Source organism: Pipistrellus hanaki (assembly GCF_964339955.1).
Source record: "Pipistrellus hanaki genome assembly, chromosome: 8".
Lineage (NCBI taxonomy): Eukaryota > Metazoa > Chordata > Mammalia > Chiroptera > Vespertilionidae > Pipistrellus > Pipistrellus hanaki.
Genome location: NC_140510.1, coordinates 10,115,104 through 10,129,704, shown reverse-complemented (window position 1 = coordinate 10,129,704; position 14,601 = coordinate 10,115,104). Strand labels below are relative to the sequence as shown.

Below are 14,601 nucleotides of genomic sequence, written 5' to 3'. Positions count from 1 at the left end.
TTTTCCAAACCTACTCGACAGTGAGGGCCCTTCACTCTGCTTTCACTCGCCTCTATTAATAGCGCGGGAAGCATGTCAGGACTACATTTGGGGGAAAGCTCTTGAGAGTTAGGACGCGAAAGGGTTGGGCCATGGCACGATACGGGTGTGACGGGTGACGCGGGGAGATTAATGGGACCGCCGTGTGTGGGAACAGGGTGGCCAGAGGCCGGGAGGGCCGTCACACGGTGACGCCAGAGGCACATTTGTCAAGGGCTGAGGGGAAATGTGGAGGTTTCTCACGGATGACTCTACCATCACTGTGTTCTTCCCAGGACATGACCTTCGGCTCTAAGAACAACACTCCGTTTTTCACGCTAAAATGGCAGCAGTGAAAACCCCCAGCCGAGAACTACAGAATGCAGAGGAGCCGCTCAGTGACATTTCGCCCCTCCTGTTGAAGAGCCTCGTGGAGGAGCCCAAGAAGAGGAGAGACGTGCCCAACCACCTGCTGCAATCCAGTAAGCGTGGGCATGGATGTGCTGTCAGCTCACCGCCCAGCGGCCCCAGGGCCCGGGGAGCATGGTGGGTGCTGGGTGCTGACTGTCTAGGTGGTTTTCTAGGCGCAGAATCGTTTTTATTAAGAACAATGAGCCGAAACGGTTTGGCTCAGTGGATAGAGCATCGGTCTGCGGACTGAAAGGTCCCAGGTTCAATTCCGGTCAAGGGCATGCACCAGTGGGGGCTGTGCAGGAGGCAGCTGGTCAATGTTTCTCTCTCATTGATGTTTCTAGCTCTCTATCCCTCTCCCTTCCTCTCTGTAAAAAAAATCAATAAAATATATTTAAAAAAAAAAAAAAAAAAAGAACAATGGCTCTATTTAGGTCCACTTAACTGATAGGTTTTTGGGGCATGAATTAACCACCAAGTTCTAAAGCTTCCGCTTCCTCAAATAGCTTTCCTCTGTGTCCCCACAGCCTTGCCCATGGTCCTCAGCAGGTCCCAGGCTATGGTGGTGCTTCTCACTCCGCCATACTCTCCCCAGATCACCTTTCACACCCCTCCAGTTTCCTTTGTAGAATCCCGCTGGCCTCTGCCCCCGTTATCCTGGAATATTCTGAGAGGTCCCCCTTGCAGGCAGGACAGAGTTGCAATTCCTGCGACTGGCTTTGCTGTTGGTCTGAAGTGCAGACCCCTCCCACCCCCAGCTCCAGCCCCTCCGTGACACACCTCCTCCAGTGCCTCTGCATTTTATAACTTCTTTCCTTCCCCCCTGCACATCTCTTAGCCTGGGAAGCCTGGTAAATCCCATTGCTGCTAAGTAAAATGCTAAAGCATTTGCCTGCGTTATTTTCACTTAATCTGCATGGCACCAGCATTCCATTTCCATGTTCGTGTGGGGGAAGCTGAGGCTCAGAGAGGCCGGCGAACTCTCCGAAGCGGAGAGTCAGTGAACCGCTCAGCTGGTGCAGCCCATGCCCAGCTTTCTGCCATCACACGAGCTTGCTGCCCCTCGTCCTCCAAGGCCCCTGCAGGTGCTGGGAATGCAGTATTGGTGTGGCTCTTCTGTCATTGTGGAACGTGAGTGTGCATTAGCACACTGGACTTATTTCTGGGTCTGAAGAGAAAAATGCTCATCTACATGTATTTGTGGTCCTAAAAACAAAAACAAAACTGTCAGTGTTTAAAAAAATCATCAAGGAACGTTAAGTTCAGTATTTTAAAATTACCTAAAAGCCGAAAATGGTTTGGCTCAGTGGATAGAGTGTCAGCCTGCGGACTGAAAGGTTCCAGGTTCGATTCTGGTCAAGGGCATGTACCTTGGTTGCGGGCACATCCCCAGTGGGAGGTGTGCAGGAGGCAGCTGATCGATGTTTTTCTCTCATTAATGTTTCTGACTTTCATCTCTCTCCCTTCCTCTCTGTAAAAAATCAATAAAAGATATATTTTTTTTAAAAAAATTACCTAATAACCTGCAGAGCTGGTCAGTCCCTGTGAAACGCCATCCTAACCCCATCCCAGGCCTTCAGTTTGGCCCAAAGCTGATGGCAGCAGCAGAAACACCGAACGGGCCACACACCCTAGGTGAACACTGGCAGCACAGTGGGCGAAGGGATGGACAGGGTGCCCGTGGCTCACAGGACTGGGAGGTGGCCAAAGGTGAAAGGTGATTATTTTTTTTTTAAAAAACTGGACAGTGCATTCATATTGAGGCAGGTTAGCGGTTGGAATAACACAGACCTGGGCTTAATTTGTTTTTTTAATCCTCACCAGAGGATATTCTTTTCATTGATTTTTTTAGAGAGAGTAAAGGAAGGGAGAGAGGAGAGAGATAGAGAGAGGCATTGATGTGAGAGAGACACATTGATTGGTTACCCCTGCACATGGCCCTGGTCTGGGATTGAACCTACAACTGAGGTATGTGCCCTTGACCGGAAATCAAACCCGGAACCTTTTGGTGCGCAGGCCAATGCTCTGTCCACTGTGCCAAACTGGTCAGGGATAGGTTTAATTTTTAACTATCAACTTGGGCAAGTTGCTTAATCTTGTTGAGTCTCACTTAGCTCTCTTAGCTACAAATGGAGCTAATGCCTGCCTCCTCCATGGGGGCGAGGAGAGAGAAGTGAGAGTGCAAATACAGGCCTGGCTTAAGGCACTGGAAGCGCTGGAACCGTGGTGCCTGTGTGAGCAGCCAGGGAGCTCTGCAGTTTAACATTCCTCTTAAACTGGGGGTGTGTGGGGGGAGATATTTATGTTACAGTAGCAGTCAGAGACTTTACTGTCCAGAGCAATGGTTATTAAAAGCCTTAAATTACATCAAATAACAGATATTGTGTAACATCCATTTAAAAAGTATTTTCCTGTATCACATTGCAATTCTATTCAGAGGAAAACAATAACAGTTAAACACACAGCAATACAATGAAACAGTGTGAGATTCTTGTAACTGAGCTTTGATTGCACAGTAAGCACTCTCGGTGTTACACAGAGCAAAGGCCGTGTGCACTCTGTGAGCTCGTGTTTTACCGCAGAGACATGTACAAAACATGAAGAGCAAATTATTTTATTATTTACTTACTTATTTATTTTTATCCTCACCCAAGGATATTTTTTCATTGATTTTTAGAAAGAGTGGAAGAGAGAGGGAAAGACAAAGAAATATCGATGTGAAGCACATCATTTGGTAGCCTCCTGTAAGTGCCCTGACCAGGGCCAGGGCCAGGGAGGAGCCTGCAATCGAGGTACCGGGCTTTAACTGGACTCAAACCTGGGTCCCTTCAACCCGGAGGCCAATGCTCTATCCACTGAGCCAAACCGGCTAGGGAAAGAGCACATTAGTTTAGTAGGTAATGAACAATACACATGCATTTGTATTGTGGTGATAATATCTCCCATGTCATGTGTAAAAGTAGGGGGAGAGGCACAGCATTTATTTGAAACAGACTATTCATGCTGACAGCTATATCCTCCAGCTGAAGCTTTCATGTGCTGAAAACGTCCTTAATTAAAAAGAGCCGTGTTAATAGGATCTGCTCTCATTTGTATTTTCCTTTATGTCTCATCTCATGATGTACTTATTTGCATTGTTTTCACAGAGGTCTATGCGAACATTCTGAGCAATAAGGTTGTGCAAGCAAAGCCTGGCATTCTGCATTTTGGAGGCTACCAAACAGGAAAACAGCACCAGCAGATTGTGGTAGGTGCTGTGTAAGTGGGATAACTAATCATAATAAGGAGAGATGTGAATTTTCTGCATATATTTACTCATTCATCTAAAGAGCAGCAGACGTGCAGGTGTAAATCGGGCCAGAAAAGTCGTTGAAGGACAAGAGACATTGGGTTGCATGTGTCCTTGGGCCAGCTGCTGTTCCTGTGCCAGAGACTCCTCCGAGCACTCTGTACATGTGCGAGTAGGTATCATTGCTGAGCGACTCCCAGAGGCAGGGGACTGTGCCTTGCATCCCTCAAAATTCAATTCAGTCCTCATACCAGCTCTGCGGGTATTGCAATGTTACTATCTATCTATCTATATATCGATATCTCGATATATCGATATATAGATATATCGATATATCGATATCTCGATATATCGATATATCGATATATAGATATATCGATATATCGATATATAGATATATATCTATATAGATATATAGATATATAGATATATAGATATATAGATGTATAGATATATAGATATATAGATATATAGATATATAGATATATAGATATATAGATATATAGATATATAGATATATAGATATATAGATATATGCGGAACCCAAGATTCTAGAGGTTAAATAGTTGGCTCAAGCACCCTGAGCTACGAAGTGGTGGAGGCAGACTCTTAGACTGCCTTTCTCCAAGCCAGTGTCTGCCCAGTGGTGCCTACACCAGCAGGGAAAGCAGGTCCCTTCCTTACAAGGCCCCAGCCAGGGTCCTGTTCCACTTGCCCAGGTCATGTGCCCGTGCCTAAATCAGTCATTCTGGCCAAAGATATTCTGCCCAGACCTGGACGCCAGGGCCAGCTTCACTGGACAGGCCTCAGAAGGGACAGCGGGAGCCTGCAGTGACCACAGTCCACCACACCGAGGGCAGTCCTTGCTGCGCCCTCTCCAGTGACCTGGATGCAGTGGGTTGTGGGCTACCACAGCATCCCTAAGTCCCATGCCAAAGGGCACCTGAACAGTCAAATCCACTCTACAAACCTCAGTGACCTCAGCACAGTCCCCTGAGGTCACACGGAACAACACGTGAGAATCACCCCAACTAGGAGGCCTTGGAACTGAGCCAGACAGGCCTCTGAGCAGGTGCGGGAATGGGGGGAGGTGGGCTCTGCTCAGGTGGGCCCTTGGAGAACTGGCTTTGTATGTGATGTGACCCCTGGCCCTGTCCCCAGCCACCACAAGAGCCTCTTCTTTTAAATGTAGTGAATTCTTAAAAGCCATAACTTTTTTAAAAAGATTTTTTTATTCATTTATAGAGAGAGAGGAAGGGAGCAGGACAGAGAGAGAGAGAGAAACATTAAAGTGAGAGCAAAACATCGATTGGCTGCCTCCTGCATGCCCTTCAGCCAAGATCGAGCCCACAGCATGGGCATGTGCCCAGACTGGGAATGGAACAGGCAGACCTCTGGAGCACAGGACTATACCCAACCAACTGAGCCACATTGGCCAGGGCAAAAGCCATGTCTTCTCATGGATCATTTTAAGATAGAATTCTGACTGCTGTGCTGGATGCTCTGAGTGAGGAGAGTCACTGAGAGGCCCTGGCCAGTGGTGATGCTCCCCAGGGAGTGAGATAGTTTCATCAGAGCCCCCAGTGAGCAGAGGGGCAGCTTCCAGGATCCTTATGCGTTGAAGTGGGGAGAGTAGGGAGATCAGGAGAAGAAGCTGCCAGGTACCAAGTGTCTCCTCTCAGGAGAAGGGTTAGGATTTGAAACTGTGACTAGAAACTTCACCCGTCAACCTATAGGGGCACATTTCTTAGAATGTGGCATTAAAGACCACGGTCAGTAATACATTCTGGGGCTTACTTTTCCTGGTTATTAGGTTTGCTGTCTAGATTATAGTAGGATAGATCTAGAATGATTATCATTCACAAATAGTCATTGTTTCATTGTTTATGATGAATAAACAATTCACAACCCATCCTTAGCCCCCTCACTCTCCTCATCAACCTACCGACCCCCCTCCCCACCCTAGGTAGCTACAGTTTCTTTCTGTTGGTATAGATTTGCCTGTTCTGGACATTGCATATAGATGGAACAGTAGGACATGTGGTCTTCTGTGACTAGCTTTTCTCACTCAGCATGTTTTCCAGGCTCATCCAGCTTGTAGTATATACCAACACTTCATTGCTTTTTATGGCTGAATAATGCTCCATTGTATGGATGTACGACGTTTTGTTTATGCGTTCATCCTCCACTGATTGACATTTGGGTTTGTACTTTGGGACTATTATGAAGAATGAATGCTGTTATGAACATTCACATCCATGTCTGGGGTGGACATATGTTCTTGGCTATCTATCAAAGAGTGCATTATTAATTTTCTGTGGCTGCTCTGGTAAATCACCACAATTTTAGGGGTTTAAAGAACAGAAAATTATTTTGCATGGGAGAGTCCAAAATCAAAGAGCTGGTACAGCTGTGCTCCCTCCAAAACTCTTGAGGAGAATCTTCCTTTGCTCTTTCAGCTGGTGGTGCTCCAGGTTCTTTGTCTTGTGGCTACATAACTCCACCTGCACGTGGCTTTCTCTTCTGATTCCCTCTATCTTCTGTCACTTAAAAGGACTCTTTTTATTGGACTTGGGACTCCTCTGGGTAATTCAGAATGATCTTATCTCAGGGTCCCTAACTTAATCATATCTGCAGTGACCCTTTTCCCAAATAAGGTCACTTTCATAGGTTTGGGTATTAGGTGTGCACATATTTTTTGAGGCCACCATTCACCTCACTGTTGTTTTATTTGCATTTCCTTAAACATCTTTCCATTCATTTACTGGTCATGATGCATAAAAGTCTCGGGCGGAGAAGCCATTTGGGATATTCCAAAAGCAAAGTGGGAAGTGGTTCAGTGAGACTTCTTCCATTTCAGCTCCCTCCCGGGAAACACAGTCTTCCGTCTTCAGAAGAAAGGAGAAGTGCTCTCTCTGAGTCAGGGTGCTGACTTAAGAGAGAGGAGTCCCTGCCCCTCTTCCCTGGTTGCTCTACACTCATGCAAATAAACACTCCAAATCCTCACAGTTTTACTGGCCCAAAAGGCATTGTCCTGATTGGTTACGATGGAGTTGCTCTGATTGGTTGGTGAAGATGCTGATGGAGATATTGCCTTTCCCATTGGACAGGGAAAGCCTCAGTTAATTGAAATACATATCCAGGAACTCCTTCGCAAGAGCTGGCTCAGAGGTCGGGAACACAGTGCATGTGCATGGTGGGAGGCATGCTTCCCGCTGAAGTGTGGTTTGTGTTGCTGCTTAGACATGGCTGCCAGGCTCTGTCTTCAGGGGTGAGCCCAGGGGGCCACCAGCAGCCTTGTTGGTCTGTGTCTTCTTTCTTGGGGCCCACATTGAGAAGGGAGTGACCTGGCGAAGACTCAGTAATTCCGGATAAATGCAGGGTAAAGCCTAGATAATCACACTGCTTCTATTGGGCATCAAAACAAACAGAAAGAGATAAAAGTACAAACTGATTTCATCTTAATCACATTCTGGGAGCTCTTAGGAGAGCCAGCCTCCTGTTCCCATCAGCAAAGTTAAGCGGAAGCTTAAGGCAATTGCCTTGAGATTCCTGCCAAACAAGGGGAAAATCCACCCCTGCTTTTATCTTGGTTTTGTTACAGGAAACTATGCAAATTGCCCAACAATGGAATGATTGAACGTGGGTTTAAAACCGCAATAAATTGTTCATTAACATTTGAGCTTGGTCCATGTCTGGTGAAAGAAGTGAAGACATTTTACATGGATTCATACTGAAATCAGTGTTTCAATATACTTTAAAATTTGAAATAACGATGTCCAGTTTTCTCTTAAATTCCTTTTCCTCTGTGCTCAGGCTTTGTCTAGGAAACTACATTTATTCATTAAGTAATCAATTTCCCCATAAGACATCCGGTATTGGTGTTGCTAGCCCAAACCACAGCTCTTAGCTTCTATAGCCTTACCTTACGCCCCTTCACAGTCCCGGCGTTCTGAAACCACAGTGTGTCTTCAGTTTCCAGTGCAGCACCAGACACGCCTCCCCACCTGGTCCGCAGCCTCTCCCCAGGGTGCCAGGAGGGAGTGAGGACCCCGTGTAAACATCTTATGGAGCATCAGTTTGCTCTCTTGTTCTAGAGAGCTGCATTATAGAGCAACATTTTAGAGTAAAATGCGTGATTGACACTTGAAGAACTTAAGACTGCTTGGATTTGGTCCCCCGATCCCTGGGGTTGGGTGTTAACCTTCCCTGGCTGAGAAGCTGTGCCGCTGAGGGCAGGTATTAACAGACTCCAACTTAGAATCTGAAATGCGGTGTTTGGAAAAACACTATGGCAAGTGCTTGTGTTAAAGCCCCCTTCAACCCAAGCCAATACTTCACTGGGGGGGGAGGGGTGCTGCCCCGTAGAGGGGAGGGTGGAATCTCCAGAGGGGACACAGGAGGGGCTTGTGAGGAGCAGAGATGGGAGGGGGAGTTTAGAGAGCTGTGTGCAGGACTTGAGAAATCCCTGTAAATCTGAGTAAAAGCTGTTTAACCCATTGTTTGAGTGGGGTTTTTGTTTGTTGTGGGATCAGTTCTGGAAAACTGAAGTTCATGTGGTATCCTGTGGAGGCAACATCAAGGTCCTGAGGGCCAGGAGAAGGCCAGCCCCCACTGGAGGGAGATCTTGGAGGGCTTGGGGACATCTTCCAATTGACCCCTCACATTGGAAGACAGGGTAGGATCTTAGGCAGTTCTCACACTCAGTTACTCATGTTTTCAAATAAACTTTTGTTATTCATTTAAAATATACTTCCTAGCCATGGCTGTTACAGAAAAACAAAGAAGAACCAAGCAATACTTAGAGAGATGTAGTTACATTTATTACGTGTGGGTCCAGAGGAAAATGTCTCTCAAATTCTGGGCCCCAAGATGCAGGAATTCTCCCTATTTATATGTTTTTATCTTCTTTGTCTCCCAAATATGGAATGTTTCCAGCCCCTTTTGCAAGTTCTTAAAGAGCCTGTATGTACTGGGGCCTTGAGACCTCAACCAGAGGCCTGCCTGGAGCCAGCACTGATAACCTTGTCTGGGAAAAGTTTAATGGCCTCTCTGAAGTGGGAGTGGTCTTAGCAAGCAAGAATTTACAGAAGCCAAATAGCAGGGTTAACATTTCAAACAGCAGTTTTTATATAAGATGGATGCTTCATGGCCAGTGTTACTCAGTGGTTGGAGTGCTGGTCTGCACACACAGGAGGGTTCCAAGAGCCAATTGAGATGTGTCTCTCTCCCATCCATGTTTCTCTCCCTCATTCTCTCCCTCCCTTTCTTCCATTCTCTCCGAAAAAGAAAAAAAAAAAATCAATGGAAAAAAATGAGTGAGGATTAAAACATATTAATAAAATACATTGTCTAAACACTTTCTTCAACTTCTCAAGGCTTTCCCCCCTTGAATGAGCATTATTTTCCTCAGTTTCAGTTATAAATAGAAAGGAGAAGTGCCATTTCCATTTTAGTCCTGAAAGGATATTATTTTGAACCATTTAAAACAATACTGACCTGCTGATAAAATACTAAAAGAAGGCTGGGGAGAGCAGTCTGGGCCCTGGGCTGTGCTGAGCTGAGAGGCAGCGGGATGTAGTGGACGGAAGGAACGCTAGAGCAGAGCTGGGCACAGGGTCCTAGGCCCAGCTGGGCCACGAGCCCCGGTGCGGTGAGCAGAAGCCAAAGGCCATCTGCATGCAGCAGGGGCTGTCCTCAATGCCTCAGTCCCTCTGGGCTCAGACAACAGTCTCCAGCAGGCGGAGAGCATGGTTATGACAGCATGCAATGAGTGTCTGAACCCAAAAGTTGAAAATTGCGACTTATAGACTCTCCAGTGTTCCTGGTGTATTTCAGAAGTTAATCTGAGATGTTGACTTTGTTTTCTAAAATGTAGAGGGCAAGTTGTTCATTTCTTGCTTTAATTTGTTATATTTTTGTATTGTTTTAAGTTTATTAAAAAACGCATTGGCAAACATGCCCCCGGGCATTGTCTTAGGAACATTTGGTTTAAAAGCCCTCTGAGAGGAGGGATCAGCCCTCCCATCAGGAGGGTCTCTTGGCTGCCTTTCTAGCACCCGCCCACCCCCCCACTACCCACTGCGGGGAACCCTGGGCCCAGCCTTCAGTCTGAGCGAGTCTTCTTTCACGTCAGATGTCAGGCAAAGGCTGAACATCTTCTTCCTCTCTTTACACTCCCTGTCTAGATAACCCTAAATATCTACACTTTTACATGAGCCTGTTCTTTTTTGTTTTTCATTGATCCAAATGCATAATTCCAGATCAGTAAACTTTTAAAGGTGCATATGGGAAGCGGCAGCCGAATCGTAGCCCCTGGATTATCTGAATGGGGTCTCCGAGAAGTGTGAGCGCAGCCCCTCCCCGGGGAGCCCGCGGGCAGCAGTCCTGACTAGGACTGGCCCACCTTCCTCAGTTGGCAGCATTTTTGTGCAGCAAGAAACACAGGGCCTGAGGGGGTCCTGGGCCTTTACACGCTGTTCCAAAGGACACTGGGCTCTGGGCTCATCAGATTCTCACAGCCCTTTGCTCTAGAGCAGAAAGGCCAGCATGACATTCCTGTGCACATCCCGGACATCCGTTCTGCTAACACGGGAAACCCTGAGCGCCAGCCCAGGCGAGCGGAGCTGCAGCCCCCTCGACGCCCACTGCGCTCTCCTCTGCTCGGTCCCTGCTTCCTCACGCCTCCTTTGTTGCACTGTCCTTCCTCCATCCTGACTTAGTTTAAGGTGCATGGCCACAATGCAACCTCTTCTGCTCCCAGTGCTTCCTGAGCTCCAGTCCTCTCTCTGTGACCCCTAAGGGGACCGAGGTGTCTGTGAAGACTTCAGAGCCTGGCGCTGAGCGGCTCCCTCTCGGTCTCCAGGCAGGTGCCTCCGCCCCAGACTCTGGTTCCAGCACAGGGTCCTCCCTGCCTCTCCTGGAAGGACCCACCTCCCAGGGGGAAGGACCGGGAGCCACACCTTCACCAAGACTGCCCTCTGCAGGGCCCCGCGGAGGTCAAGCAATGTCTTGGCAACTTTGGGTGTTTTTGAGGCTTTTAAGGAATTGAAACAAAGAGAAAATATGTCAAAACAGGATCACTAACATTGTACTTTGAGATGTTGGCAGGTGATAAATGGGAACCTTTAACAAATGCAAACACCAGTTTAACTTCACCAGGAAATATTGTCTGAAGTCTAATCTGAGGCTTTGATAGATGTGAGGCCTCTGGCAAGGGGTCAGGGACAGGCCAGCCTCTGGCCCAGACTTTGGAAGCCAAAGGCCTCTCAGCTGTCCCTTGGCCCAGAGGAAGCCCAAATGCCCAAGGTTCTTGCTCCTCTGCCATGCAGAGGAAGGAGAGCACCTTTACTCAGAGGCACACCTCATTCCCCAGCATGTCCTGCGTCACGGGCTTGGCCTCCCGTCACCATCAGAGCACCCCGACCTTGAGTTCCCTTAAGTTTGCCCCAGGGGTAGGTTGGAGGCTATCCTAGCCTCATTCCCTTTCCTGAAATTTTGACTACCTAAGTGTGTCGGGGTTCCCAGGATCAATGGCATGTAATCAGAGAAACTGTGAGAGTTGGTGGGTGGCTGGCTTCTTAGCTCAGTGAATCTCGGGGCTAAACTGAGTTCAACAGGAAAGTACATGCAGTAAGCTGTCAGGACTGGGAAAGATACAGGCCCAGTGGGGGGAGGGTTGGCAGGAAGGAGACCCTGTGGAGAAAGGGTGTGGCCTCTGGCCAAGCCCTTAAGCTGGGCAGAAGGCACATGGGCATAGTTTATTATTCATTCAATGGTGTTTGCTTGGCTTATTTTATTACTCTTTAAACTAGAGGCCCAGTGCACAAATTTGTGCACCGGTGGAGTTCCTCAGCCTGGCTGGCTATCAGGGGCAATCGGGGCTGATTGGAGCCAGCCGGCCAGGGGGAGGGACTGACGGAAATTGGCTGGCCATGGGAGTACACTGACCACCAGAGGGCAGCTCCTGTGTTGAGTGTCTGCCCCCTGGTGGTCAGTGCACATAATTGTGACCAGTCATATGGTTGCTTTGGCTTTTATATATATATAGATGGCATGTGATGGGTTTACAATCTTTTACAAATTAAAAAATACAACACATCTTCTCAAGTTGCTTTTAAAATAAGATGAGGGATAACTAAATGAGGAGATGAATTTTCAAATAGATAAAATGGTGTGTTTATTCTGATTGCTTCTTTTTCTCTCCCAGCAACTGATCAATATTTCCAATGAGGACATACATGTTCATATTTTACCCCCACAAACCAAATACTTTCAGATCAAGTATATGAAGAAGGTAAGCCCCACTGGGTGTCCCCTCTCTCACGGTGTTCTTTGTCGGGCTGTAGTTTTCTGTCCCCGGTCACCTGGGCATGGTATGGAGGTTGTCCCCGGATCCTGCCTCTGAGCTCTCTGGGGCTTGTCCCAGCCAGAGCCCCTTTTCTTCTAGGAGCACCGCCTTGTCCCTGGCTTGTCCCTCACCATCACCATCACGTTTTCTCCAGATGAGTGGCGATACTATTATGATTGCATCCGTGTTCACTGTAAGGTAAGTCTCTTACAATCAGGCTTTGGGGGGTGGGGTGGTGTCAAAACTAACATCCTCAAGGGGAGCAGAGGGAAGGAATGAAGGGGGTGGAGTTTCCCGGCCCAGCGCCTGGTGGCCCTCTTCAGCCAGTCCATGGCAGGAGGGCCCTTGTGCAGCGGGTCCCAGCTGGGAGCATGCGAGGCTGCGGGGAACTGGGGCAGAGCCAGGAGGCTCGGTTCACGGCTGGGTTCCCACCTGCCCTGGTTAAAGCCTCATTTATCATTTGGGAGTTGGTGAAGGCTAGCCAGAAGCGTAGCCACTCTCTTTAACTGTTAGATTAAAAAGTTAGCAAGAACCTCGAGTTGTGTTTATAAACTCTGGGGACTGGATCGTATCTTTAGTGGGAATGTCCTCAGAGCCAGCCCTGGGCACTGCGGAGATATGGGAGCCCGGGGAACTGACCCCAGGAGGCTGGCTGTGCTGCATGCCTTCTTATGGGGTCACCTGAGTCATCCTGTGGTCTCCAGCCAGAGCCAGCTCCCGGGCCACCCGTCCTCTTAAAATTGTCACTCCACCCTCCCTTGCTCTGTATCCCAGCCCTACCTCTTGTAAGTCAAGAAGCCTTAAGGTTAGCAGAAACCGGTGTGGCTCAGGGGATAGAGCATCAGCCTGCGGACTGAAAGATCCCAGGTTCGATTCCGGAAAAGGGCACGTACCTTAGTTGCAGGTACATCCCCAGTGTGGGGTGTGCAGGAGACAGCTGATTGATGTTTCTCTCTCATCGATGTTTCTAACTCTGTATCCCTCACCCTTCCTCTCTGTAAAAAATCAATAAAATATATTTAAAAATAAAAAAGGAAGAAGTCTTAAGGTTAACTAAATTTGATTTTCAAAACTAAAATGGAAGAGTATGCTTTCATAACAAATGAGTTTCAATTTTTTTATTATTGATTACAGAGGGGAAGGGAGAGGGATAGAGAAACATCAATGATGAGGGGGAATCATTGGCCGGCTGCCTCCTGCACATCCCATACTAGGGATTGAGCCTGCAACCCAGGCATGTGCCCAGACCAGAAATGGAGCCATGACCTCCTGGTTCATAGAGAGATGCCCAACTACTGAGCAACACCAGCCCAGCGAGTTTCAATTTTTTAAAAGAAAAAAAATACCTAAAACTGAAAATAGAAAATTGCTTTCAGAGGAATATTCTGCACCAAGAACTCAAATCCCTAAGCAGGCGTGTGTAGGTAGCCTGGTGCGTGTCCTGCTCCCGGCAGTAATGCTAAGGATAGCCGCACCTGTGCAGCACTTTACACTGTGTGAGGCCACCACCTACTTTAATTCTCAAAACACCTTTAAGGAAAGGCAGAATATCCCCATTTTGCAAAGAAAGAAGCAAGGCCTGAAGAGGTTAAAGGTCATGGCTAAGGTCGAATTTGATGCAGGACTAGAAGCAGGCGTCTGCAGGCTTCCAGTGCTGGTTCCTATCCCTCTCTGGGCAGCTGATTCTATGCCAGTTTCTCTTTTCTTCCCTACAACTTCTTGAAATAGAAACAGTCAGACAACTGACTTTATATCCACACGAAGGCATCACTGTCTTTAGCAGTTCTGTGTGATAGTGAACATTGTTTAAATGTCATATATTTAAATTATTTACACTTTGGTAGAGCAAAAAAAAATCAATGTTTTAAATGTTGTTATTTAAATACTCAGGTTTCTTAAAAAGTATTTTTTCTAGAAACATTTTTTTTTAATGATAGAGAACAAAATAAATATCTACCAGTTCATTCTTCTAAAATTCTGGTCTTCAGTGTGGTAAGCTGGACTTTTCCCATTAATTTTAGGGTGATGACACTTTGCTTATTCCCATCCATGCCTATCCTGTCATGAACACACTGGATTTTCCCTCATATATAAACCTATCAAATGTTCTACTTGGTGAAAGGTGAGTTACCAAAATGAACTACCAACATGTCATGGAATGTGAAAAATTAAGAGAAACATATATAAAGATTTATATTTTTCCTAATAGAAGGTTACCTTTCTAGCTGAGTTAGACCAGACTTGCAGAAGAAAAACAAACAAAATAAAAATACTCGGAGTGAGAAATGGAATAACTCTGGTCACTTAACTGGCAGGTGTGAGGTGGATCTTCAGGCGTGGCCGGGCTTGGGGGTTTAAATCGGGTCACAGGAACCTCACTCTCCCCATTTCAGGGTCTGGAGGCTTCTTTCTCAGCAGCCCCTCTCCCTGGGCACAGCTGCCAGAACAGAAGCTCCAGAGACTGTTGGCAACATGGGTGGGTGGTTGGAGGGGCTGGAGAGGTTGGGGTATTTAAGCAAAAGTCTCAGGACTG

The 14,601-nt window shown here is 47.2% G+C and overlaps 1 protein-coding gene across 1 annotated transcript in view; it reads left to right on the top strand.

Annotated features, from left to right (window-relative positions):
* Window positions 1-314: 314 nt before the first annotated feature.
* CFAP221 (cilia and flagella associated protein 221) overlaps window positions 315-14,601 on the top strand; it is a 77,092-nt gene continuing 62,805 nt past the window's right edge. Inside the window, exons 1-5 of the mRNA XM_084892247.1 lie at window positions 315-500; window positions 3,576-3,676; window positions 11,928-12,014; window positions 12,168-12,266; window positions 14,090-14,190. Of these exons, the coding sequence (XP_084748373.1) occupies window positions 362-500; window positions 3,576-3,676; window positions 11,928-12,014; window positions 12,168-12,266; window positions 14,090-14,190 (527 nt within the window). The 5' untranslated portion in view covers window positions 315-361. The remainder of the gene's footprint in view (window positions 501-3,575; window positions 3,677-11,927; window positions 12,015-12,167; window positions 12,267-14,089; window positions 14,191-14,601) is intronic.